We start from the raw sequence: 25,084 nt of genomic DNA on the forward strand, positions 1-25,084 counted from the left end.
CAATTCTAAATTCTGAATTTAAAAAATGGTATGAACCATATGGATTCAATCTCCTGCGGCTTCTTCTCCTACATGTACATGCAAGTTTGTTTGGCTAAAAATAGCACAGAATATTTGGACTCATTTTAAATTCTTCACAATAATTTACTGTATATCCAGGTGCACGGGTAAGTCATTGCAAGTACAGCCGATTAGACATTGGACAACTTGCACATTCATTCCTTTCTAAAGGTAAAATTATCTTTTTTTCTACTCTTTTTATTCCCCCTATCACACTTACTCCCGCACTCTCAAGTCAGTGTATCAGCTATGAATACCAAAGTTAAATGATCATTGCTCATCAATATCTGAAGGGAAATTTAGTTTAAAATTACAGAAAAATAAAATTGCCTGCTAAACCAAAGGGACAAACGTCACTTATCGTTAAATCTTCAACTACACTTAATAGGTTATTCGGTTAATGATAAAGTAAAGTCGTGTTTTTCAGAAAACAAATCACAGTGCATCATGTGTTTTTTTCAATGGTAAACAACTTCTAAATGTCATACAGAATGTGAGTGATATGTTCCCACTGCTCCTAAAGAATATGTATATTTGTGATAAAAATTGTGTTGAATCACTAAGGTAAATTACCTATGTCACAAATCAATCCTGTGTAGCCCGATACACATATGCAAGTGAAGATGTTGACTTCATCGATGCACGTACCACCATTGGTACAGGGGTCAGGGTCACAATCATTCATATCTACAGCAATATGTGGAGTAGAAAATATGGAATTTAAGAACAACAGCTACTCAGAATCTCTACTCTCTCTGTGGCTTCTTTAGCTCCATCATTGTCTATAAATCACTCTCTTGTTCTTATTTTTTTTAAATTACAATCTCTTCTCTACCACCATGCAGCTTCTTCTCCTAAAGGCAAGCTTGTTTGGCTAAAAATAGCACAGAATATTTGGACTCATTTTAAATTCTTCACAATAATTTACTTTATATCCAGGTGCACAGGTAAGTCATTGCAAGTACAGCCGATTAGACATGGACAACTGGCACATTCAATGCTTTCTAAAGGTAAAATTTCTTTCTCTTCTCTTTTCATTCTGAACGGAAATTTAGTTTAGAATTAGAGAAAATTAAAATTGGCTGCTAAAGAAAAGGGACAAACGTCACTTATTGTTAAATCTTCAACTACACTTAATAGGTTATTCGGTTAATGATAAAGTAAAGTCGTGTTTTTCAGAAAACAAATCACCGTGCATCATGTTTTTTTTCAATCGTAAACAACTTTTAAATGTCATATAGAATGTTAATGATATGTTCCCATTGCTGCTAAAGAATATGTATATTTGTGATAAAAATTGTGTTGAATCACTAAGGTAAATTACCTATGTCACAAATCAATCCTGTGTAGCCCGATACACATATGCAAGTGAACATGTTGACTTCATCGATGCACGTACCACCATTGGTACAGGGGTCAGAGTCACAATCATTCATATCTACAGCAAAATGTGGAGTAGAAAATATGGAATTTAAGAACAACAGCTACTCAGAATCTCTACTCTCTTTCTGGCTTATTTAGCTCCATTATGGTCTGTAAGTCACTCTCTCGTTCTTATTTTTTTAAAAAATTACAATCTTTTCTTTACCACCATGGCCAGTTGTCCAAAGTTAGTGTACTTAAGGTATTATACAGGTAACTTAGAAATAATATAACATTGTAATCCAAATCTAAATTCTGAATTAAAAAAATGGTATGAACCATATGTTCAATCTCCTGCAGCTTCTTCTCCTAAATGCAAGTTTGTTTGGCTAAAAATAGCACAGAATATTTGGACTCATTTTAAATTCTTCACAATAATTTACTGTATATCCAGGTGCACGGGTAAGTCATTGCAAGTACAGCCGATTAGACATTGAACGACTTTCACATTCATTGCTTTCTAAAGGTAAAATTCTCTTTTTTCTACTCTTTTTATTCCCCCTATCACACTTACTCCCGCACTCTCAAGTCAGTGTATCAGCTATGAATACCAAAGTTAAATGATCATTGCTCATCAATATCTGAAGGGAAATTTTGTTTAAAATTACAGAAAAATAAAATTGCCTGCTAAACCAAAGGGACAAACGTCACTTATCGTTAAATCTTCAACTACACTTAATAGGTTATTCGGTTAATGATAAAGTAAAGTCGTGTTTTTCAGAAAACAAATCACAGTGCATCATGTGTTTTTTTCAATGGTAAACAACTTCTAAATGTCAAACAGAATGTGAGTGATATGTTCCCACTGCTCCTAAAGAATATGTATATTTGTGATAAAAATTGTGTTGAATCACTAAGGTAAATTACCTATGTCACAAATCAATCCTGTGTAGCCCGATACACATATGCAAGTGAACATGTTGACTTCATCGATGCACGTACCACCATTGGTACAGGGGTCAGAGTCACAATCATTCATATCTACAGCAATATGTGGAGTAGAAAATATGGAATTTAAGAACAACAGCTACTCAGAATCTCTACTCTCTCTGTGGCTTCTTTAGCTCCATCATTGTCTATAAATCACTCTCTTGTTCTTATTTTTTTTAAATTACAATCTCTTCTCTACCACCATGCAGCTTCTTCTCCTAAAGGCAAGTTTGTTTGGCTAAAAATAGCACAGAATATTTGGACTCATTTTAAATTCTTCACAATAATTTACTTTATATCCAGGTGCACAGGTAAGTCATTGCAAGTACAGCCGATTAGACATGGACAACTGGCACATTCAATGCTTTCTAAAGGTAAAATTTCTTTCTCTTCTCTTTTTATTCTGAACGGAAATTTAGTTTAGAATTACAGAAAACTAAAATTGGCTGCTAAAGAAAAGGGACAAACGTCACTTATTGTTAAATCTTCAACTACACTTAATAGGTTATTCGGTTAATGATAAAGTAAAGTCGTGTTTTTCAGAAAACAAATCACCGTGCATCATGTTTTTTTTCAATCGTAAACAACTTTTAAATGTCATATAGAATGTTAATGATATGTTCCCATTGCTGCTAAAGAATATGTATATTTGTGATAAAAATTGTGTTGAATCACTAAGGTAAATTACTTATGTCACAAATCAATCCTGTGTAGCCCGATACACATATGCAAGTGAACATGTTGACTTCATCGATGCACGTACCACCATTGGTACAGGGGTCAGAGTCACAATCATTCATATCTACAGCAAAATGTGGAGTAGAAAATATGGAATTTAAGAACAACAGCTACTCAGAATCTCTACTCTCTTTCTGGCTTATTTAGCTTCATTATGGTCTGTAAGTCACTCTCTCGTTCTTATTTTTTTTAAAAATTACAATCTTTTCTTTACCACCATGGCCAGTTGTCCAAAGTTAGTGTACTTAAGGTATTATACAGCTAACTTAGAAATAATATAACATTGTAATCCAAATCTAAATTCTGAATTTAAAAAATGGTATGAACCATATGGATTCAATCTCCTGCAGCTTCTTCTCCTAAATGCAAGTTTGTTTGGCTAAAAATAGCACAGAATATTTGGACTCATTTTAAATTCTTCACAATAATTTACTGTATATCCAGGTGCACGGGTAAGTCATTGCAAGTACAGCCGATTAGACATTGAACGACTTTCACATTCATTGCTTTCTAAAGGTAAAATTCTCTTTTTTCTACTCTTTTTATTCCCTCTATTACACTTACTCCCTCACTCTCAAGTCAGTGTATCAGCTATGAATACCAAAATTAAATGATCATTACAATACAATAAACATTTAGGGCGCCATTCCCATAAGGCTCAGAGCGCTAACATCAAATAATATTATTGGTCTTTACTACATGTAATAATTAAAGGCTACAATTAGATATTCCATATAAAATATTAAATTCAATTAATTAAATTAAATAATTAAACATAGAGGAGAATTCATGTAAAGAGATGAGTTTTCAGAGCCTTCTTTAAAATATCGATAGAGGCAGATTGTCTGATGGACATGGGGAGATTATTCCACCCTTTGGATGCTGCTACCGTGAAAGTCCTATCCCCGGCTTGGACACGTGTTATTGGATAATTTAGACGGAGGTTATCATTTGAAGATCTGAGATTTCTGCTTGGTGTATATAAAGTTAAACAATTAGACAGGTAATTAGGAGCTAGGTGGTGCAATGATTTATAGACATATAAGAGTAACTTAAAAATGATTCGCTGTTGAATTGGAAGCCAGTGAAGGGAATTAATGGTTGAGCTGAATGACTTCTACCGACCTCAAACACAAGACGTGCTGCCCAGTTTTGTAGGCGCTGGAGACGGTTTAATGTAACTTTGGAAGAGAGGAAAGAAGTCCATTACAATAATCAAGTCTAGAGAGAATTAAAGACCTTACAGCATGATGACAAGTTGATTGATCAATATATCTACGAATTCGTGATATGTTCCTTAAGTGAAAAGTGACCGTTCTACTAACATTGTTAATATGTGAATTCATAATCATATGAACATCAAAGAATACGCCCAAGTTTTTAATTGTGTCTGTAGGTTTTACGGAAATATTTCCTATGGTGAGAGTTATGTCTGGCAATTTTCTGAAATTGTGTGGTGAAGCAGCAATAAAAAACTCTGTCTTACTGTCGTTCAATTTCAACTTGTTAATGGACATCCAATTCTTTATATCACAGATGCAGTTTTGCAGTGACAACAATGCACAATCTAATTCACCACGTATTTTGGGATCAAATGAAACATATAACTGTATATCATCCGCATATACATGGTATGACACATTATGATGCTGAGTAATATCACTAACCGGGAGGGTGTAAATTGTAAAACCAACAGGACCTACTACAGAACCTTGTGGCAGACCAAACTTGGAAATGATAGGCGCAGACAATTCCCCTGCAATGTCTACTTGTGTTGACCAGCCATCGAGATAAGACTGGAACCATTTTAGGGCAGTGCCTTTGATACCAATCCTCGTTGATAAACGAGAGACTAGGATATGATGGTCGATGGTATCAAAGGCTGCTGACAAGTCTAATAATACCACAAGAATGATTTTGTTTGAGTTAAGTGAAAACATAATATCATTCTTCACCTTGATCAAAGCAGTTTCTGTGCTATGTCGGGGTCTATATGCAGACTGAAATGGGTCAGCAAGATTGTTAGCTTCAACATGCTCCATTAGTCTTGAGCAAGCTACTTTCTCAATGAGTTTTCCTACATACGTTAAATTAGACACAGGTCTATAGTTCTTAATATTATTCTTATCCATGGATGCATTTTTCAAGAGAGGTTTAATTACAGCACGATGAGCTCCTTTAGGAAAGATACCAGATGATAAGGAGATATTCACAATATTAGTGAGTACAGGTAGAAGATGATCAATATTCTCTTTCAAGAACCTTGTCGGTATAGGATCTAAACGACTAGATTTACTAGGAGATCTTGTAATGATTTTCAAAAGATCACTTTGGGAAACTGGTCTTAAGACTTCAAGCGATGGTATATCATCATTCAAAGTATTATTGAAGTCAGATAATGGCATAACAGGAAGGTTATCAAGTTGATCACGAATGGTATCAATTTTTTCAACAAAATATTTAGAAAATTGATAACTTAGACGAGCAGCAGAATCATAGAATGGAAGATGATTTGATTTCTTGTTTAAAAGAGAGTTAATAGTGCGATAAACATCCTTGCTACTACAAGAAGCTAGTTTATCTTTGAAATAGCTTTCTTTGGCGGTTTCAGTGAGTTCACAGACATATCTCTTTTCTTTCATATACAATTCACGATCCTGATCAGATCTTGATTTCCGCCACTTTCGTTCTGCTCGATGTCGCTCTCGGCGAGCAGTATGAATTGAGTCATTAAACCAAGGCATTCGATTCTTTACAGGTCGAGTCTTAATTGTTGCTGGTGCATATGTGTCTAACAATTCTTCCATTCCAGATTCATACCATTCGAACAAAGGGTCAACATCCACATTGATTGGTTTGGATGATAACAACTCAGTTAGTGAGTTAACAAATTGATTCTTATCGATTTTACGATAGTTGCGAAGAGTTGATACAGTTTGCATAGGTATAGGTTTTGGAAGCTGCAAAGTGAAACACACAATATGATGATCAGACATACATGTTTCATCAATGTAACAATCCTTAAGCAAAGATTTTTCAGATTCATCACAGCGGGTAAACACCAAGTCTAAGGTGTGCCCAAGACTATGTGTTGGGCCATTTACACATTGAGCAAAACCAGCAGCAGTTGTTGTTGAAGAGAAATGAATAACATCATTTTTAGAGGGATTATCCCAGTGGACATTAAAATCACCCAGTAAAATTAGCTTTCCTGGAAGAAGAGATACTTCATTTACAAAATCATCAAATTCACTAAGAAAATCTGCATTAGTGAATCCATTCATTGGTGATGGCGGTGGCCTATATACAACTATAAAATTGACTGAGTAAAAACTATTAGTGATATGTACGCATTCGAATGTAGAGTAAACTAGATCATCATTTCGCCTAATACGCATCTTAAGTGGAGTTTTAAACAACATAGCAATTCCGCCTCCACGAGTACTAGAGTCACGAGGCTCATTTAGGAAAGTATAACCAGGAGGGGTACACTCACCCATGACAACATTATCATTTTTGTTTAGCCACGTCTCAGTTAAAATCATTACATCAGTGTCATGTTCACAAATATAATCAACCAGATCAACTGTCTTATTTCTTATAGAATGAGCATTCCAAAGAGAACATGTTATGCCAGACTTTACATTAGGATTATATTGAGAAGGATATATCAAATTGTTCTGATTAGATCCTTGTGACTGATCTTCGTTGGTGTGTCTTGGTCTTCTTCTTCCGGATGTGACCACGGATATCGGTGAAGTTACAGTACAGAGCTGAAGTGTAACGGATATATTTGACTGTTTCTCGTGTCTGATGCTGGCTTTTCCGTAGCCACCTCGAGTCCCTCTGCGTGTTTTCTTTCGGTGAATTCCATAAGAATGAATGATGTCGCAAATATCCCCTGGAAGCTGTGCCTTGGAATGTCTCCATTTCAGAAGTTCAGCTGGGGTATACTTGATGTAACGTTGAACTTGATGAGTAGCACGATGAATGGCGGATGTGGAAGAAACACATCCATCTTGCATATGGGGCCCTGGATTTGGATGAACATCTCCGGCATGAAAAAGTTCTAACTGAAAAGAGGCAGTGCAGTTAGAGCTGTATGGAATTTTCCTTTTTAGAAAGTGCTTTCTGATGAATGTTCCACGATGAAAAGACTGCACAAAAGACTGATCTTTGCAATGCACAAAGTCAGTCAGAGAAGTGTATAAACAAAGTACAACAAAGACTTTGAGATGAATAGACCCCATTGTGCTCAGATTGTAATCCAGATGTTCAGGTTCATCAAGGCAAACACTGTACAATAGATGATGCTACTTACACAGTGATATATAGGAAGAACATGGCAAACCGAATACTGCAAAATCAAATCTATCCAAATACTTTTACACTGAAATATGACATAAATATATTACTTTACCAACTGCAACTTGTCTAGTGGCTCCTAGGTACTATTACAAAACAAGTGGTAGCAATACAATCATATGAAATATCCAAATTACAAGTAAAAATTAACTCTTTTGGAGAGCAAGCAAAAAGCATGTGCAACATGCTAGTGCGCTCATCCAAAGAATGCATATTGCTCATCAATATCTGAAGGGAAATTTAGTTTAAAATTACAGAAAAATAAAATTGCCTGCTAAACCAAAGGGGCAAACGTCACTCATTGTTAAATCTTCAACTACACTTAATAGGTTATTCGGTTAATGATAAAGTAAAGTCGTGTTTTTCAGAAAAAAAATCACAGTGCATCATGTTTTTTTGTCAATGGTAAACAACTTCTAAATTTCATATAGAATGTGAGTGATATGTTCCCACTGCTCCTAAAGAATATGTATATTTGTGATAAAAATTGTTTTGAATCTCTAAGGTAAGTTACCTATGTCACAAATCAATCCTGTGTAGCCCGTTGCACATATGCAAGTGAACATGTTGACTTCATCGATGCACGTACCACCATTGGTACAGGGGTCAGAGTCACAGTCGTTCATATCTACAGGAAAATGTGGAGTAGAAAATATGGAATTTAAGAACAACAGCTACTCAGAATCTCCACTCTCTCTGTGGCTTCTTTAGCTCCATCATTGTCTCTAAATCACTCTCTTGTTCTTATTTTTTTTCAATAACAATCTCTTCTCAACCACCATGCAGCTTCTTCTCCTAAAGGCAAGTTTGTTTGGATAAAAATAGCACAGAATATTTGGACTCATTTTAAATTCTTCACGATAATTTACTTTATATCCAGGTGCACAGGTAAGTCATTGCAAGTACAGCCGATTAGACATGGACAACTGGCACATTCAATGCTTTCTAAAGGTAAAAATTTCTTTCTCTACTCCTTTTATTCTGAACGGAAATTTAGTTTAGAATTACAGAAAATTAAAATTGGCTGCTAAAGAAAAGGGACAAACCTAACTTATCGTTAAATCTTCAACTACACTTAATAGGTCATTCGGTTAATGATGAAGTAAAGTCGTGTTTTTCAGAAAACAAATCACCGTGCATCATGTTTTTTTTATGCCTCCGCCACCGAAGGTGGTGCCGAAGGCATCATGTTTTCGGGTTGTCCGTCCGTACGTCCGTCCATCCGTCCGTCCGTACGTCCGTCCCGTTTGACCGTTATCACAATATCTCAAGAACCATTTAAGATTTAAACTTAAGACTCGGGAATAGTATTTATCACCATAGGAAGACGATCTGATTAGATTTTGGAGTACGTAGGTCAAAGGTCACAGGTCACAGAGGTCAACTTATGAAATTCCTTGTATTGAGTTTGTTAGCGCGATATCTCAAGAACCATTTGAGATTTAAACTTCACTATAGGAAAACAATCTGATTAGATTTTGGAGCACGTAGGTCAAAGGTCAAGGGTCATAGAGGTCAACTTATGAAATTCCATACATTGAGATTGTTTGAGTTTGAGTTTGAGTTTGAGTTTGAAGTTTATTATCCAAAACAAAAAGTACATCATTATAACAATCAAATGTGAATGATTAATTAACATTGAAAGGATAAATGGGACCAGAAAATAGCATTTAATGCTAATCGTGTCTAGTACCACTAACACACAAAAAGTATCACAGCAATAAATGAAAATATAATGAATAAATATGAATAACTATTGAATTCATACCTAAGCTACAAACTATTCTACATCTAGGGTAAATGTGTTCTGTGCTTATATACAAAGCTTTGGTATTTTACACTAAATAAAAGATGAAGAATTATATAACAAAACATTTACAAAAAGGCAAGAGCCTTGGTTCTAAGTTATAAACAACTATTCTATTAACATTTGTGATATAAGAGTTCTACGAAAGCAAGACATGATATCTCAAGAACCACTGGAGATGTAAAAACTTCAAACTTAAGGATAGTATGTATCACCATAGAAAGACGATCTGATTAGATTTTGGAGCACGTAGGTCAAAGGTCAAGGGTCACAGAGGTCAACTTATGAAATTCCATACATTGAGATTGTTATCATAATATCTCAAGAACCACTGGAGATTTAAACTTCAAACTTAATGATAGTGTGTATCACCATTAGTCCGGCAGCCATCTCGATATACCTTGTTTTAGGGTCTATAGTTTTTTTTTCTTCGGATTATAGTTCCTTAGACCATCAATTTGAAGAATTCGATTGCTGACACTCTGTCAGCATTGAGCAATTTGAGATATGTGACGTCATACAAAATGGCCGCCAAAATCCCCTTTTTAACCAAAATTAATGATATAAAAGGTTTTAACAGCATTTTACTACATTAAATGGCAGTCAAATATCTTGATTTTTTTCTAGAATCATCACTAAATAAAAATTGCAATGCTGTATGATCACAAATGATATGCAAATTTGCATAATTCGGAATGGCGCCCTCTATAGACACATTAACTTGCATAGGTCAAAATGATGGCCAAATACAAATTTCTAACATGAGATTATCATACAGTATGTCATGAGTCAGATGCACTGAATACAGTGAGTAAAGATTGTGCTGCACATTTATTTTTATTTTGTAATTTGATACTCGAACAAAACACGGTTGAATTTTATGCTCTCTGTCCCATAGATATGAGGTGGCATATGGTGATAAATGCCCATTTTCAGTGACAGCGTTAAGAAACTAGATTTGTATTCTAAGGTACTAGATTCTTTTAAATTAACCTAAAAATTACGAACTACCACTACGATACAGGACTATATCCGTTTATAAGTTTGCTTCAAAATCTTGATTTTTTTTTAAAAGCTCTCTAAAGTGTTGGGAACCCTAAAATATTCCATGTGGAAGAGGGTGTCATTTAACACTTAATTCTGCAAAGTAGGGTCGTGACTGTAATGCGTGCTTCCACACGCATGTTTACAAATGAGTTCTCTTAACATTTTCTACAAACGCTTCAGTAGTTTGAGGTAGTGAGGCAAGGTTTGGGGGTATTTGGAGCTCCTAGTCTTCGGACCCTTGATAGCCACACGTTGATACGAGCCTCTGACATTCAGTTGGTTGTTGACTGTCCATAACATGAAGCAAAGCATTGAGTAGGTTGAGTGATGACATATGACCATGCTGCATCAACATTGCCAACTCAGTCCTAAGGGAGTCGAATCTTCTGCTTCATCACTTTCAGCATTGTACCCTATCCAATGCCAAAGTATGCCCCAAGAGTGTCGCATCCCGTCAACGCATGTCCTGCCAACATCGATGGAATGATATCTCCTAACTTGTCTACATTGGCAGGAACATCGATAACAGTTCGATTTGTGAAGGGGCGTCTCCATGGTAATTGGCGTTTTATAAGTCCGTCATGTAGATAATGATGCAAAAGTGGTACGTAGACGTCTGTGTCATCCACTAGGACCCTAACATACATCTTCTGATTAGCATCAATTCCAATCGCTTGCTGTTCTTTGATGTTGCCTGCTTCATCATAACTATGTTGTGGACAGACCTTTCCTTGGCATGACATCACTGCCTGGAATCACTTCAACAAGAACCTCATCTTGACGGTAAAGGCCTGCTTGTGCTTTTGCCTATTTCTGAGCACCCAATCATCCTGCAGACTCGCGCATATAATTATGATGTCGATCAACTGTAGTTTGTTGTCATGAAAAGATAGTGAAGTTAGCAACACTAGAGACACATTTCAACAACTTCTCTCCCTAGCTTTATTGATCTTTCCAAAGCTTTTGACTGCGTACAACATAAACGCCTATGGAAGATTATGAGCTAGATGGGCTTTCCAGCACATATAATTCAACTCATCCAGTCGCTCTACCAATACCAAGAAGCAACAGTAAGAGCAGAGAATGGCGACACCGAAAGGTTCACTATTGGTCAAGTTGTCCGTCAAGGCTGCAACCTATCACCATAAATTTTCAACATGTATGCTGAATTCATCATGAGAAAGGCATTTTATGGTCAAGTTTCTGTTGGTGGACGAACGATCACCAACCTAAGATACGCCGACAATACAACACTCTCTGGCGTACTAATGGGGAAGGGTATGGGGGGGGGGGACAGTTGAACCCCCAAACAAAATTCAAACTGTTTTTTTTTTATATATTCGATACCAGTGATTTACAAATGTTGCTGAAATAACATGATTTTCCTGGGTTTTTTCTCACTTTTTAGTAAATCCACAGTCAAGCAAAAAATATGCTTATTTAAAAGCCTACATGTCAGGGTCCGCAGAACAGCGGGGCTCAGGGGAATCGAGCCCCCCCTCACTTTTTGTATAAAGTATGTTAAAGAGAACTAGAAAGAAAGAAAGAAAGTGACCCGAGGTGAAATGAGGTATCAAAATATGTTCATCTTACAGTTAATAAATGCCTGAAACCCTTGAGCTTCCGGGGGCTGTGCCCCTTGAACACCACGCCAGTTTGCGCTCCTCTCTTCCTGATCGTAAATACTTCAACCCCCCCCCACCCCGCTTTTAAAAAAAGTTCCGCGGGGCCTGCATGTAACATGTATGAGTGGTGGTGATGCAGATTGTTTTTCTGCCCCTCTAAGTGTTTTTGCTCAGTATGCCACTGACAACACTTATAACAAGAACATCAGAAGAACTACTAGAACTCCTTAAAAAAGATTGAAGGATGCAAGTGAATAATTTGGATCCTACCTCAATGTGAAAAAGACCAAGATCATGATTGGTGGAAATTAACTACATGCAACAGAGCATGGTGGTTGATGGAGAAGAAGTTGATCAAGTGGACAAGTTTATATAATGTTCTTGGGTCAATGATTGTCAAGGAGGGTGGAAGCTCGGCAATCTGCCTTTGAAATGTGGTGTTGGAGGAAGCTACTTGGGATATCATGAAGAGATTACAACACCAATGTACACAATTAATGTCCATCATCGGAGATCAACCGCCACTTGCTACCAGGATTGACAAGTACAAGCTACAATAGTTTGGTCACGTTAGCAGAAGATCAGGAGACAACCTTGACAAATTATCATTCAAGGTACCTTTGAAGAAACACGTAACAAAGGAAGACTCAAGCTCAGATGGACTGACGACCTTAGGGAAATCACTAGCCACCCTCTAAATACTAAAGACACTCTACCGGATTGCAGGAGACAGATGCCGATCAAAAGGTCTCATCAAACGGGTCACAAGGGTGAGCCATGATCTATATGAAAACGACGACGACGAACAGTAAGAGATAGTTTCTTGGAGGGCAGCAGTGACGCGGGGCTCAGTTGGAAGACTCTCGACCCGTTATGACCTCTAAATACTCTCGGATCTGTCAAACACCAAGCAAACATCATCATATTTTCATCCACAGCAGAGCACAACCATCATTGACTGTACAAGGTTGTTCCAGTGTCTCATGCCTGGCTGACATCTCAACTTTTGTCAAATTCTATAAGTCCGTCTTTAACATGGGAGTGCTCGTTTCCAGAATCATCAAAAAGTGCTGTTGGGACTGGTGAAAGCTCTTATGACAAAATGTCCTTGACATTGACCTCTCTTGAACTTGTCTGCAGTCCTATTACTCTGGAGTAGATCAACTTTTCATAGACTTTCGTACCCCAACATTGACTTCTTCATGGCTGCCACGGTTTGAACATTCTTGGAAATTGTGACATAGAATCCACCAGGTAATTTCTTTTGAAAATCATGCATCTGTCTAGTATAGATGTCAACTGCTTTATCCACATTCACTGACGTTGGAGCAATGCTGGTCTAAATAAAGCCTATTAGTTGAATAATAATGTGTGCCGTAAAACCACTTCTCACCGATTTGTTGAAAAATAAATTCTTTCATAGCCATTTTTTTCTTGACATATGTAGGGTAGGTGTAGGGAATTGGAGACCACCAAGCTTGAACTCATCACTGTCTGTCCGTGTTGGATCCAATATTGATATAGCGACATATGTGGCCTTCAACAACACTACTGCATATATCCAATTCATTTCGAAGGCTACAGTGCGTTCTCTCTACGAGAAAATTGGCAAAATTGACCAAGATAAGCAATTTTGATCGTAAAATTTTTAAAAGATATAAAAACACAATTTTCACTGAATGTTGTGGTGTATGCAGATATTTAGGGGTGGCCCTTAAAAAAAATAGTTTTAAAAGGAAGTTTATGAAATGTGCCAACCATCACAGAAAGTTTATGGCCACTGTGTGTTGTGAATGGGTGTTGCAATTCACATTATGAATGGTGTCTGATCAGAAATGTGTGTAGGTAATGGGGGACACCAGGTCCAAGATGGGGGCCTACTTCTCCCCAGTTGTTCATTTCATGTTGAAAGGCACTATCATGAAACATATTTGGTTGTACGTGTCACCATTCTAATTTGAATGCATTTAATTTTAAGAAGTTGTTTCTATGCTGTGAGTTTGATAAATGTAAAAGTCATATTGCCAGAACATTATTCTGAAAGTATTTTAACATATTTGAGAGCACCTTTATTACGGTAAACAAAAAACTACAGAAATATTTTGGGCCCCATTGTTTTAAAATCGTTTCAAAATTACAGTAAGTTAATTGGCTGCATGTATATCATTCAAAAAGTTTTTGAACTTACTATAACAATCCCATTTTCATTCAAATTGTATTTAAAATGTCTTGATTTGTAACTGTTATTTGTAACTGTTATTACCTACACATGTAGGTAATGAGAGACCTTTGGTGATGACGTCATTAATCATTGTTATCTTATTAATCAGTTACATCATCACCACAATTTCGTTACCAAATAAAGAGAAAAAATACTAAAGAGAATACAAAAATGTCTGTATATGTAACATTGTTCATGTTTATGTAAATTATGCAAATGTGCTTAAGGGTCTTCCATTCCCCACACCTACCCTATCTAAATTTGTACCAAACACGATGAAAGATTAATGCAGCACAACTGCAATTGTTTCCCCAAAAAAGCATTTAATATGATTTCAACGTGACATAGATTTAAGAAATTGGCATTTGGCTGGCACACATATTTTATTCAAATTAATATGTTTATAGAGGGCGCTATTTCAAAATATGCAAATAAGCTGGTCATCTCTGGCCATGCAACACCACGAAACATGTTTTTAGTGATGGTCCTAGAGAGATACAGACATTTGGCTGCCAAAAATTGAAGAAAAAATCCTTATTATATATTTATTATTCATTTTTAAAGGAAAATCATGTACTTTGGCGGCCATTTTGTATGACGTCATATATCTTAAATTGCTCAAGGCTGACAAAGTGTCAGCAATCGGATTCTTGAAATAGAAGGTCTAAGCAATCAAAATCCATTGAAAAAAAAACTATAGACCATAAAACAAGGTTAGGCCAATAATCTGGATTTGGCTGCCGGACTACATAGGAAGACAATCTGATTAGATTTTGGAGCACGTAGGTAAAAGGTCAAGGGTCACAGAGGTCAACTTATGAAATTCCATACATTGAGATCGTTATCGCGATATCTCAAGAACCACTGGAGAATTTTCACTTCAAACTTAATGATAGTATGTATCACCATATCATAATATCTCAAGAACCACTGGAGATTTAAACTTCAAACTTAGTGATAGTGTGTATCACTATAGGAAAACAATCTGATTAGATTTTGGAGCACGTAGGTCAAAGGTCAAGGGTCATAGAGGTCAACTTATGAAATTCCATACATTGAGATTGTTATCATGATATCTCAAGAACCACTGGAGATGTAAAAACTTCAAACTTAAGGATAGTATGTATCACCATAGAAAGACAATCTGATTAGATTTTGGAGCACGTAAGTCAAAGGTCAAGGGTCACAGAGGTCAACTTATGAAATTCCATACATTGAGATCGTTATCGCGATATCTCAAGAACCACTGGAGAATTTTCACTTCAAACTTAATGATAGTATGTATCACCATATCATAATATCTCAAGAACCACTGGAGATTTAAACTTCAAACTTAATGATAGTGTGTATCACCATAGGAAGACAATCTGATTAGATTTTGGAGCACGTAGGTCAAAGGTCAAGGGTCACAGAGGTCAACTTATGAAATTCCATACATTGAGATTGTTATCATGATATCTCAAGAACCACTGGAGATTTAAACTCCAAACTTGTTTAAATTGCTCTATGGCGGAGGCATCATTTTCGACTGCGCGCAGTCAAAATTCCATCTAGTTTCAATCGTAAACAACTTCTAAATGGCATGTAGAATGTTAATAATATGTTCCCATTGCTCCTAAAGAATATGTATATTTGTGATCAAAATTGTGTTGAATCACTAAGGTAAATTACCTATGTCACAAATCAATCCTGTGTAGCCCGATACACATATGCAAGTGAACATGTTGACTTCATCGATGCACGTACCACCATTGGTACAGGGGTCAGGGTCACAATCATTCATATCTACAGCAAAATGTGGAGTAGAAAATATGGAATTTAAGAACAACAGCTACTCAGAATCTCCACTCTCTTTCTGGCTTATTTAGCTCCATTGTGGTCTCTAAATCACTCTCTCGTTCTTATTTTTTTTTAAATACAATCTCTTCTCTACCATCACGGCCAGTTGTCCAAAGTAAATATACCCAAGGTATTATACACGTAACTTAGCAATAATATAACATTGTAATCCAATTCTAAATTCTGAATTAAAAAAATGGTATGAACCATATGGATTCAATCTCCTGCAGCTTCTTCTCCTAAATGCAAGTTTGTTTCGCTAAAAATAGCACAGAATATTTGGGCTCGTTTTAAATTCTTCACAATAATTTACTGTATATCCAGGTGCACGGGTAAGTCATTGCAAGTACAGCCGATTAGACATTGGACAACTTGCACATTCATTGCTTTCTAAAGGTAAAATTCTCTTTTTTCTACTCTTTTTATTCCCCCTATCACACTTACTCCCGCACTCTCAAGTCAGTGTATCAGCTATGAATACCAAAGTTAAATGATCATTGCTCATCAATATCTGAAGGGAAATTTTGTTTAAAATTACAGAAAAATAAAATTGCCTGCTAAACCAAAGGGACAAACGTCACTTATCGTTAAATCTTCAACTACACTTAATAGGTTATTCGGTTAATGATAAAGTAAAGTCGTGTTTTCAGAAAACAAATCACAGTGCATCATGTGTTTTTTTCAATGGTAAACAACTTCTAAATGTCATACAGAATGTGAGTGATATGTTCCCACTGCTCTTAAAGAATATGTATATTTGTGATAAAAATTGTGTTGAATCACTAAGGTAAATTACCTATGTCACAAATCAATCCTGTGTAGCCCGATACACATATGCAAGTGAACATGTTGACTTCATCGATGCACGTACCACCATTGGTACAGGGGTCAGAGTCACAGTCGTTCATATCTACAGGAAAATGTGGAGTAGAAAATATGGAATTTAAGAACAACAGCTACTCAGAATCTCCACTCTCTCTGTGGCTTCTTTAGCTCCATCATTGTCTATAAATCACTCTCTTGTTCTTATTTTTTTTTCAATAACAATCTCTTCTCAACCACCATGCAGCTTCTTCTCCTAAAGGCAAGTTTGTTTGGCTAAAAATAGCACAGAATATTTGGACTCATTTTAAATTCTTCACAATAATTTACTTTATATCCAGGTGCACAGGTAAGTCATTGCAAGTACAGCCGGTTAGACATGGACAACTGGCACATTCAATGCTTTCTAAAGGTAAAAATTTCTTTCTCTACTCCTTTTATTCTGAACGGAAATTTAGTTTAGAATTACAGAAAATTAAAATTGGCTGCTAAAGAAAAGGGACAAACCTAACTTATCGTTAAATCTTCAACTACACTTAATAGGTTATTCGGTTAATGATAAAGTAAAGTCGTGTTTTTCAGAAAACAAATCGCCGTGCATCATGTTTTTTTTATGCCTCCGCCACCGAAGGTGGTGCCGAAGGCATCATGTTTTCGGGTTGTCCGTCCGTACGTCCGTCCATCCGTCCGTCCGTACGTCCGTCCCGTTTGACCGTTATCACAATATCTCAAGAACCATTTAAGATTTAAACTTAAGACTCGGGAATAGTATTTATCACCATAGGAAGACGATCTGATTAGATTTTGGAGTACGTAGGTCAAAGGTCACAGGTCACAGAGGTCAACTTATGAAATTCCTTGTATTGAGTTTGTTAGCGCGATATCTCAAGAACCATTTGAGATTTAAACTTCAAACTTAGTGATAGTGTGTATCACTATAGGAAAACAATCTGATTAGATTTTGGAGCACGTAGGTCAAAGGTCAAGGGTCATAGAGGTCAACTTATGAAATTCCATACATTGAGATTGTTATCATGATATCTCAAGAACCACTGGAGATGTAAAAACTTCAAACTTAAGGATAGTATGTATCACCATAGAAAGACGATCTGATTAGATTTTGGAGCACGTAGGTAAAAGGTCAAGGGTCACAGAGGTCAACTTATGAAATTCCATACATTGAGATCGTTATCGCGATATCTCAAGAACCACTGGAGAATTTTCACTTCAAACTTAATGATAGTATGTATCACCATATCATAATATCTCAAGAACCACTGGAGATTTAAACTTCAAACTTAGTGATAGTGTGTATCACTATAGGAAAACAATCTGATTAGATTTTGGAGCACGTAGGTCAAAGGTCAAGGGTCATAGAGGTCAACTTATGAAATTCCATACATTGAGATTGTTATCATGATATCTCAAGAACCACTGGAGATGTAAAAACTTCAAACTTAAGGATAGTATGTATCACCATAGAAAGACAATCTGATTAGATTTTGGAGCACGTAAGTCAAAGGTCAAGGGTCACAGAGGTCAACTTATGAAATTCCATACATTGAGATCGTTATCGCGATATCTCAAGAACCACTGGAGAATTTTCACTTCAAACTTAATGATAGTATGTATCACCATATCATAATATCTCAAGAACCACTGGAGATTTAAACTTCAAACTTAATGATAGTGTGTATCACCATAGGAAGACAATCTGATTAGATTTTGGAGCACGTAGGTCAAAGGTCAAGGGTCACAGAGGTCAACTTATGAAATTCCATACATTGAGATTGTTATCATGATATCTCAAGAACCACTGGAGATTTAAACTCCAAACTTGTTTAAATTGCTCTATGGCGGAGGCATCATTTTCGACTGCGCGCAGTCAAAATTCCATCTAGTTTCAATCGTAAACAACTTCTAAATGGCATGTAGAATGTTAATAATATGTTCCCATTGCTCCTAAAGAATATGTATATTTGTGATCAAAATTGTGTTGAATCACTAAGGTAAATTACCTATGTCACAAATCAATCCTGTGTAGCCCGATACACATATGCAAGTGAACATGTTGACTTCATCTATGCACGTACCACCATTGGTACAGGGGTCAGGGTCACAATCATTCATATCTACAGCAAAATGTGGAGTAGAAAATATGGAATTTAAGAACAACAGCTACTCAGAATCTCCACTCTCTTTCTGGCTTATTTAGCTCCATTGTGGTCTCTAAATCACTCTCTCGTTCTTATTTTTTTTTAAATACAATCTCTTCTCTACCATCACGGCCAGTTGTCCAAAGTAAATATACCCAAGGTATTATACACGTAACTTAGCAATAATATAACATTGTAATCCAATTCTAAATTCTGAATTAAAAAAATGGTATGAACCATATGGATTCAATCTCCTGCAGCTTCTTCTCCTAAATGCAAGTTTGTTTCGCTAAAAATAGCACAGAATATTTGGGCTCGTTTTAAATTCTTCACAATAATTTACTGTATATCCAGGTGCACGGGTAAGTCATTGCAAGTACAGCCGATTAGACATTGGACAACTTGCACATTCATTGCTTTCTAAAGGTAAAATTCTCTTTTTTCTACTCTTTTTATTCCCCCTATCACACTTACTCCCGCACTCTCAAGTCAGTGTATCAGCTATGAATACCAAAGTTAAATGATCATTGCTCATCAATATCTGAAGGGAAATTTTGTTTAAAATTACAGAAAAATAAAATTGCCTGCTAAACCAAAGGGACAAACGTCACTTATCGTTAAATCTTCAACTACACTTAATAGGTTATTCGGTTAATGATAAAGTAAAGTCGTGTTTTCAGAAAACAAATCACAGTGCATCATGTGTTTTTTTCAATGGTAAACAACTTCTAAATGTCATACAGAATGTGAGTGATATGTTCCCACTGCTCTTAAAGAATATGTATATTTGTGATAAAAATTGTGTTGAATCACTAAGGTAAATTACCTATGTCACAAATCAATCCTGTGTAGCCCGATACACATATGCAAGTGAACATGTTGACTTCATCGATGCACGTACCACCATTGGTACAGGGGTCAGAGTCACAGTCGTTCATATCTACAGGAAAATGTGGAGTAGAAAATATGGAATTTAAGAACAACAGCTACTCAGAATCTCCACTCTCTCTGTGGCTTCTTTAGCTCCATCATTGTCTATAAATCACTCTCTTGTTCTTATTTTTTTTTCAATAACAATCTCTTCTCAACCACCATGCAGCTTCTTCTCCTAAAGGCAAGTTTGTTTGGCTAAAAATAGCACAGAATATTTGGACTCATTTTAAATTCTTCACGATAATTTACTTTATATCCAGGTGCACAGGTAAGTCATTGCAAGTACAGCCGATTAGACATGGACAACTGGCACATTCAATGCTTTCTAAAGGTAAAAATTTCTTTCTCTACTCCTTTTATTCTGAACGGAAATTTAGTTTAGAATTACAGAAAATTAAAATTGGCTGCTAAAGAAAAGGGACAAACCTAACTTATCGTTAAATCTTCAACTACACTTAATAGGTCATTCGGTTAATGATAAAGTAAAGTCGTGTTTTTCAGAAAACAAATCGCCGTGCATCATGTTTTTTTTATGCCTCCGCCACCGAAGGTGGTGCCGGAGGCATCATGTTTTCGGGTTGTCCGTCCGTACGTCCGTCCGTACGTCCGTCCCGTTTGACCTTTATCACAATATCTCAAGAACCATTTAAGATTTAAACTTAAGACTTGGGAATAGTATTTATCACCATAGGAAGACGATCTGATTAGATTTTGGAGTACGTAGGTCAAAGGTCACAGGTCACAGAGGTCAACTTATGAAATTCCATACATTGAGATTGTTATCATGATATCTCAAGAACCACTGGAGATGTAAAAACTTCAAACTTAAGGATAGTGTGTATCACTATAGGAAAACAATCTGATTAGATTTTGGAGCACGTAGGTCAAAGGTCAAGGGTCATAGAGGTCAACTTATGAAATTCCATACATTGAGATTGTTATCATGATATCTCAAGAACCACTGGAGATTTAAAAACTTCAAACTTAAGGATAGTATGTATCACCATAGAAAGACGAAATGATTAGATTTTGGAGCACGTAGGTCAAAGGTCAAGGGTCACAGAGGTCAACTTATAAAATTCCATACATTGGGATTGTTATCATAATATCTCAAGAACCACTGGAGATTTAAACTTCAAACTTAATGAGTGTGTATCACCATAGGAAGACAATCTGATTAGATTTTGGAGCACGTAGGTCAAAGGTCAAGGGTCACAGAGGTCAACTTATGAAATTCCATACATTGAGATCGTTATCGCGATATCTCAAGAACCACTGGAGAATTAAACTCCAAACTTGTTTAAATTGCTCTATGGCGGAGGCATCATTTTCGACTGAGCGCAGTCAAAATTCCATCTAGTTTCAATCGTAAACAACTTCTAAATGGCATGTAGAATGTTAATGATATGTTCCCATTGCTCCTAAAGAATATGTATATTTGTGATCAAAATTGTGTTGAATCACTAAGGTAAATTACCTATGTCACAAATCAATCCTGTGTAGCCCGATACACATATGCAAGTGAACATGTTGACTTCATCGATGCACGTACCACCATTGGTACAGGGGTCAGGGTCACAATCATTCATATCTACAGCAAAATGTGGAGTAGAAAATATGGAATTTAAGAACAACAGCTACTCAGAATCTCTACTCTCTTTCTGGCTTATTTAGCTCCATTGTGGTCTCTAAATCACTCTCTCGTTCTTATTTTTTTTTTAAATACAATCTCTTCTCTACCATCATGGCCAGTTGTCCAAAGTAAATATACCCAAGGTATTATACATGTAACTTAGAAATAATATAACATTGTAATCCAATTCTAAATTCTGAATTAAAAAAATGGTATGAACCATATGGATTCAATCTCCTGCAGCTTCTTCTCCTAAATGCAAGTTTGTTTCGCTAAAAATAGCACAGAATATTTGGGCTCGTTTTAAATTCTTCACAATAATTTACTGTATATCCAGGTGCACGGGTAAGTCATTGCAAGTACAGCCGATTAGACATTGGACAACTTGCACATTCATTGCTTTCTAAAGGTAAAATTCTCTTTTTTCTACTCTTTTTATTCCCCCTATCACACTTACTCCCGCACTCTCAAGTCAGTGTATCAGCTATGAATACCAAAGTTAAATGATCATTGCTCATCAATATCTGAAGGGAAATTTTGTTTAAAATTACAGAAAAATAAAATTGCCTGCTAAACCAAAGGGACAAACGTCACTTATCGTTAAATCTTCAACTACACTTAATAGGTTATTCGGTTAATGATAAAGTAAAGTCGTGTTTTCAGAAAACAAATCACAGTGCATCATGTGTTTTTTTCAATGGTAAACAACTTCTAAATGTCATACAGAATGTGAGTGATATGTTCCCACTGCTCTTAAAGAATATGTATATTTGTGATAAAAATTGTGTTGAATCACTAAGGTAAATTACCTATGTCACAAATCAATCCTGTGTAGCCCGATACACATATGCAAGTGAACATGTTGACTTCATCGATGCACGTACCACCATTGGTACAGGGGTCAGAGTCACAATCATTCATATCTACAGCAAAATGTGGAGTACAAAATATGGAATTTAAGAACAACAGCTACTCAGAATCTCCACTCTCTTTCTGGCTTATTTAGCTCCATTGTGGTCTCTAAATCACTCTCTCGTTCTTATTTTTTTTTTAAATACAATCTCTTCTCTACCATCACGGCCAGTTGTCCAAAGTTAATATACCCAAGGTATTATACATGTAACTTAGAAATAATATAACATTGTAATCCAATTCTAAATTCTGAATTAAAAAAATGGTATGAACCATATGGATTCAATCTCCTGCAGCTTCTTCTCCTAAATGCAAGTTTGTTTCGCTAAAAATAGCACAGAATATTTGGACTCATTTTAAATTCTTCACAATAATTTACTTTACATCCAGGTGCACAGGTAAGTCATTGCAAGTACAGCCGATTAGACATGGACAACTGGCACATTCAATGCTTTCTAAAGGTAAAAATTTCTTTCTCTACTCCTTTTATTCTGAACGGAAATTTAGTTTAGAATTACAGAAAATTAAAATTGGCTGCTAAAGAAAAGGGACAAACCTAACTTATCGTTAAATCTTCAACTACACTTAATAGGTTATTCGGTTAATGATAAAGTAAAGTCGTGTTTTTCAGAAAACAAATCGCCGTGCATCATGTTTTTTTTTCAATCGTAAACAACTTCTAAATGTCATGTAGAATTTTAATGATATGTTCCCATTGCTCCTAAAGAATATGTATATTTGTGATAAAAATTGTGTTGAATCACTAAGGTAAATTACCTATGTCACAAATCAATCCTGTGTATCCCGATACACATATGCAAGTGAACATGTTGACTTCATCGATGCACGTACCACCATTGGTACAGGGGTCAGAGTCACAATCATTCATATCTACAGCAAAATGTGGAGTAGAAAATATGGAATTTAAGAACAACAGCTACTCAGAATCTCTACTCTCTTTCTGGCTTATTTAGCTCCATTATGGTCTGTAAGTCACTCTCTCGTGCTTATTTTTAAAAAATTACAATCTCTTCTTTACCACCATGGCCAATTGTCCAAAGTTAGTGTACCCAAGGTATTATACAGGTAACTTAGAAATAATATAACATTGTAATCCAAATCTAAATTCTGAATTAAAAAAATGGTATAAACCATATGGATTCAATCTCCTGCAGTTTCTTCTCCTAAATGCAAGTTTGTTTCGCTAAAAATAGCACAGAATATTTGGACTCGTTTTAAATTCTTCACAATAATTTACTGTATATCCAGGTGCACGGTTAAGTCATTGCAAGTACAGCCGATTAGACATTGGACAACTTGCACATTCATTGCTTTCTAAAGGTAAAATTCTCTTTTTAAAACTTAAGACTCGGGAATAGTATTTATCACCATAGGAAGACGATCTGATTAGATTTTGGAGTACGTAGGTCAAAGGTCACAGGTCACAGAGGTCAACTTATGAAATTCCTTGTATTGAGTTTGTTAGCGCGACATCTCAAGAACCATTTGAGATTTAAACTTCAAACTTAGTGATAGTGTGTATCACTATAGGAAAACAATCTGATTAGATTTTGGAGCACGTAGGTCAAAGGTCAAGGGTCATAGAGGTCAACTTATGAAATTCCATACATTGAGATTGTTATCATGATATCTCAAGAACCACTGGAGATGTAAAAACTTCAAACTTAAGGATAGTATTTATTACCATAGGAAGACGATCTGAATAGATTTTGGAGCACGTAGGTCAAAGGTCAAGGGTCACAGAGGTCAACTTATGAAATTCCATACATTGAGATTGTTATCATAATATCTCAAGAACCACTGGAGATTTAAACTTCAAACTTAATGATAGTGTGTATCACAATAGGAAGACAATCTGATTAGATTTTGGAGCACGTAGGTCAAAGGTCAAGGGTCACAGAGGTCAACTTATGAAATTCCATACATTGAGATCGTTATCGCGATATCTCAAGAACCACTGGAGAATTTTCACTTCAAACTTAATGATAGTATGTATCACCATATCATAATATCTCAAGAACCACTGGAGATTTAAACTTCAAACTTAATGATAGTGTGTATCACCATAGGAAGACAATCTGATTAGATTTTGGAGCACGTAGGTCAAAGGTCAAGGGTCACAGAGGTCAACTTATGAAATTCCATACATTGAGATTGTTATCATGATATCTCAAGAACCACTGGAGATTTAAACTCCAAACTTGTTTAAATTGCTCTATGGCGGAGGCATCATTTTCAACTGCGCGCAGTCAAAATTCCATCTAGTTTCAATCGTAAACAACTTCCAAATGTCATGTAGAATGTTAATGATATGTTCCCATTGCTCCTAAAGAATATGTATATTTGTGATAAAAATTGTATTGAATCACTAAGGTAAATTACCTATGTCACAAATCAATCCTGTGTAGCCCGATACACATATGCAAGTGAACATGTTGACTTCATCGATGCACGTACCACCATTGGTACAGAGGTCAGAGTCACAGTCGTTCATATCTACAGCAAAATGTGGAGTACAAAATATGGAATTTAAGAACAACAGCTACTCAGAAT

The 25,084-nt window shown here is 36.0% G+C and overlaps 1 protein-coding gene across 5 annotated transcripts; it reads right to left on the reverse strand.

Moving 5' to 3' along the window:
* Nucleotides 1-619: 619 nt before the first annotated feature.
* Nucleotides 620-24,994, reverse strand: LOC589049 (fibropellin-1-like). 5 transcript variants are annotated; one of them, XM_030996479.1, is made up of 13 exons: nt 24,914-24,994; nt 23,288-23,401; nt 22,408-22,521; nt 21,443-21,556; nt 19,859-19,972; nt 18,895-19,008; nt 16,851-16,964; nt 15,887-16,000; nt 8,030-8,143; nt 3,101-3,214; nt 2,350-2,463; nt 1,385-1,498; nt 620-747 (listed from the first exon to the last, which is right to left on the reverse strand). In XM_030996479.1, exons 1-13 carry the CDS (start codon nt 24,963-24,965, stop codon nt 620-622), a joined length of 1,434 nt encoding a protein of 477 aa, XP_030852339.1. In that variant the 5' UTR covers nt 24,966-24,994. The 5 variants fall into 5 exon arrangements, with proteins under 5 accessions (XP_030852339.1, XP_030852342.1, XP_030852341.1 ...); XM_030996482.1 differs by lacking the exon at nt 18,895-19,008; XM_030996481.1 differs by lacking the exon at nt 16,851-16,964.
* Between the last annotated feature and the right edge of the window lie 90 nt (nt 24,995-25,084).

The sequence above is a fragment of the Strongylocentrotus purpuratus genome, unplaced genomic scaffold (assembly GCF_000002235.5).
Source record: "Strongylocentrotus purpuratus isolate Spur 01 unplaced genomic scaffold, Spur_5.0 spur5_scaffold_3, whole genome shotgun sequence".
Lineage (NCBI taxonomy): Eukaryota > Metazoa > Echinodermata > Echinoidea > Camarodonta > Strongylocentrotidae > Strongylocentrotus > Strongylocentrotus purpuratus.

Excerpts from the sequence above, each read along its gene's own strand:
- LOC589049 (XM_030996479.1), bottom strand. The coding sequence starts at position 24,965 with ATGTTCACTTGCATATGTGTATCGGGCTACACAGGATTGATTTGTGAC. Across the intron at positions 22,522-23,287 it reads AGGATTGATTTGTGACATAG|ATATGAATGATTGTGACTCT; the intron begins GTAATTTACCTT and ends ATTTTGCTGTAG. Across the intron at positions 2,464-3,100 it reads AGGATTGATTTGTGACATAA|ATATGAATGATTGTGACTCT; the intron begins GTAATTTACCTT and ends ATATTGCTGTAG.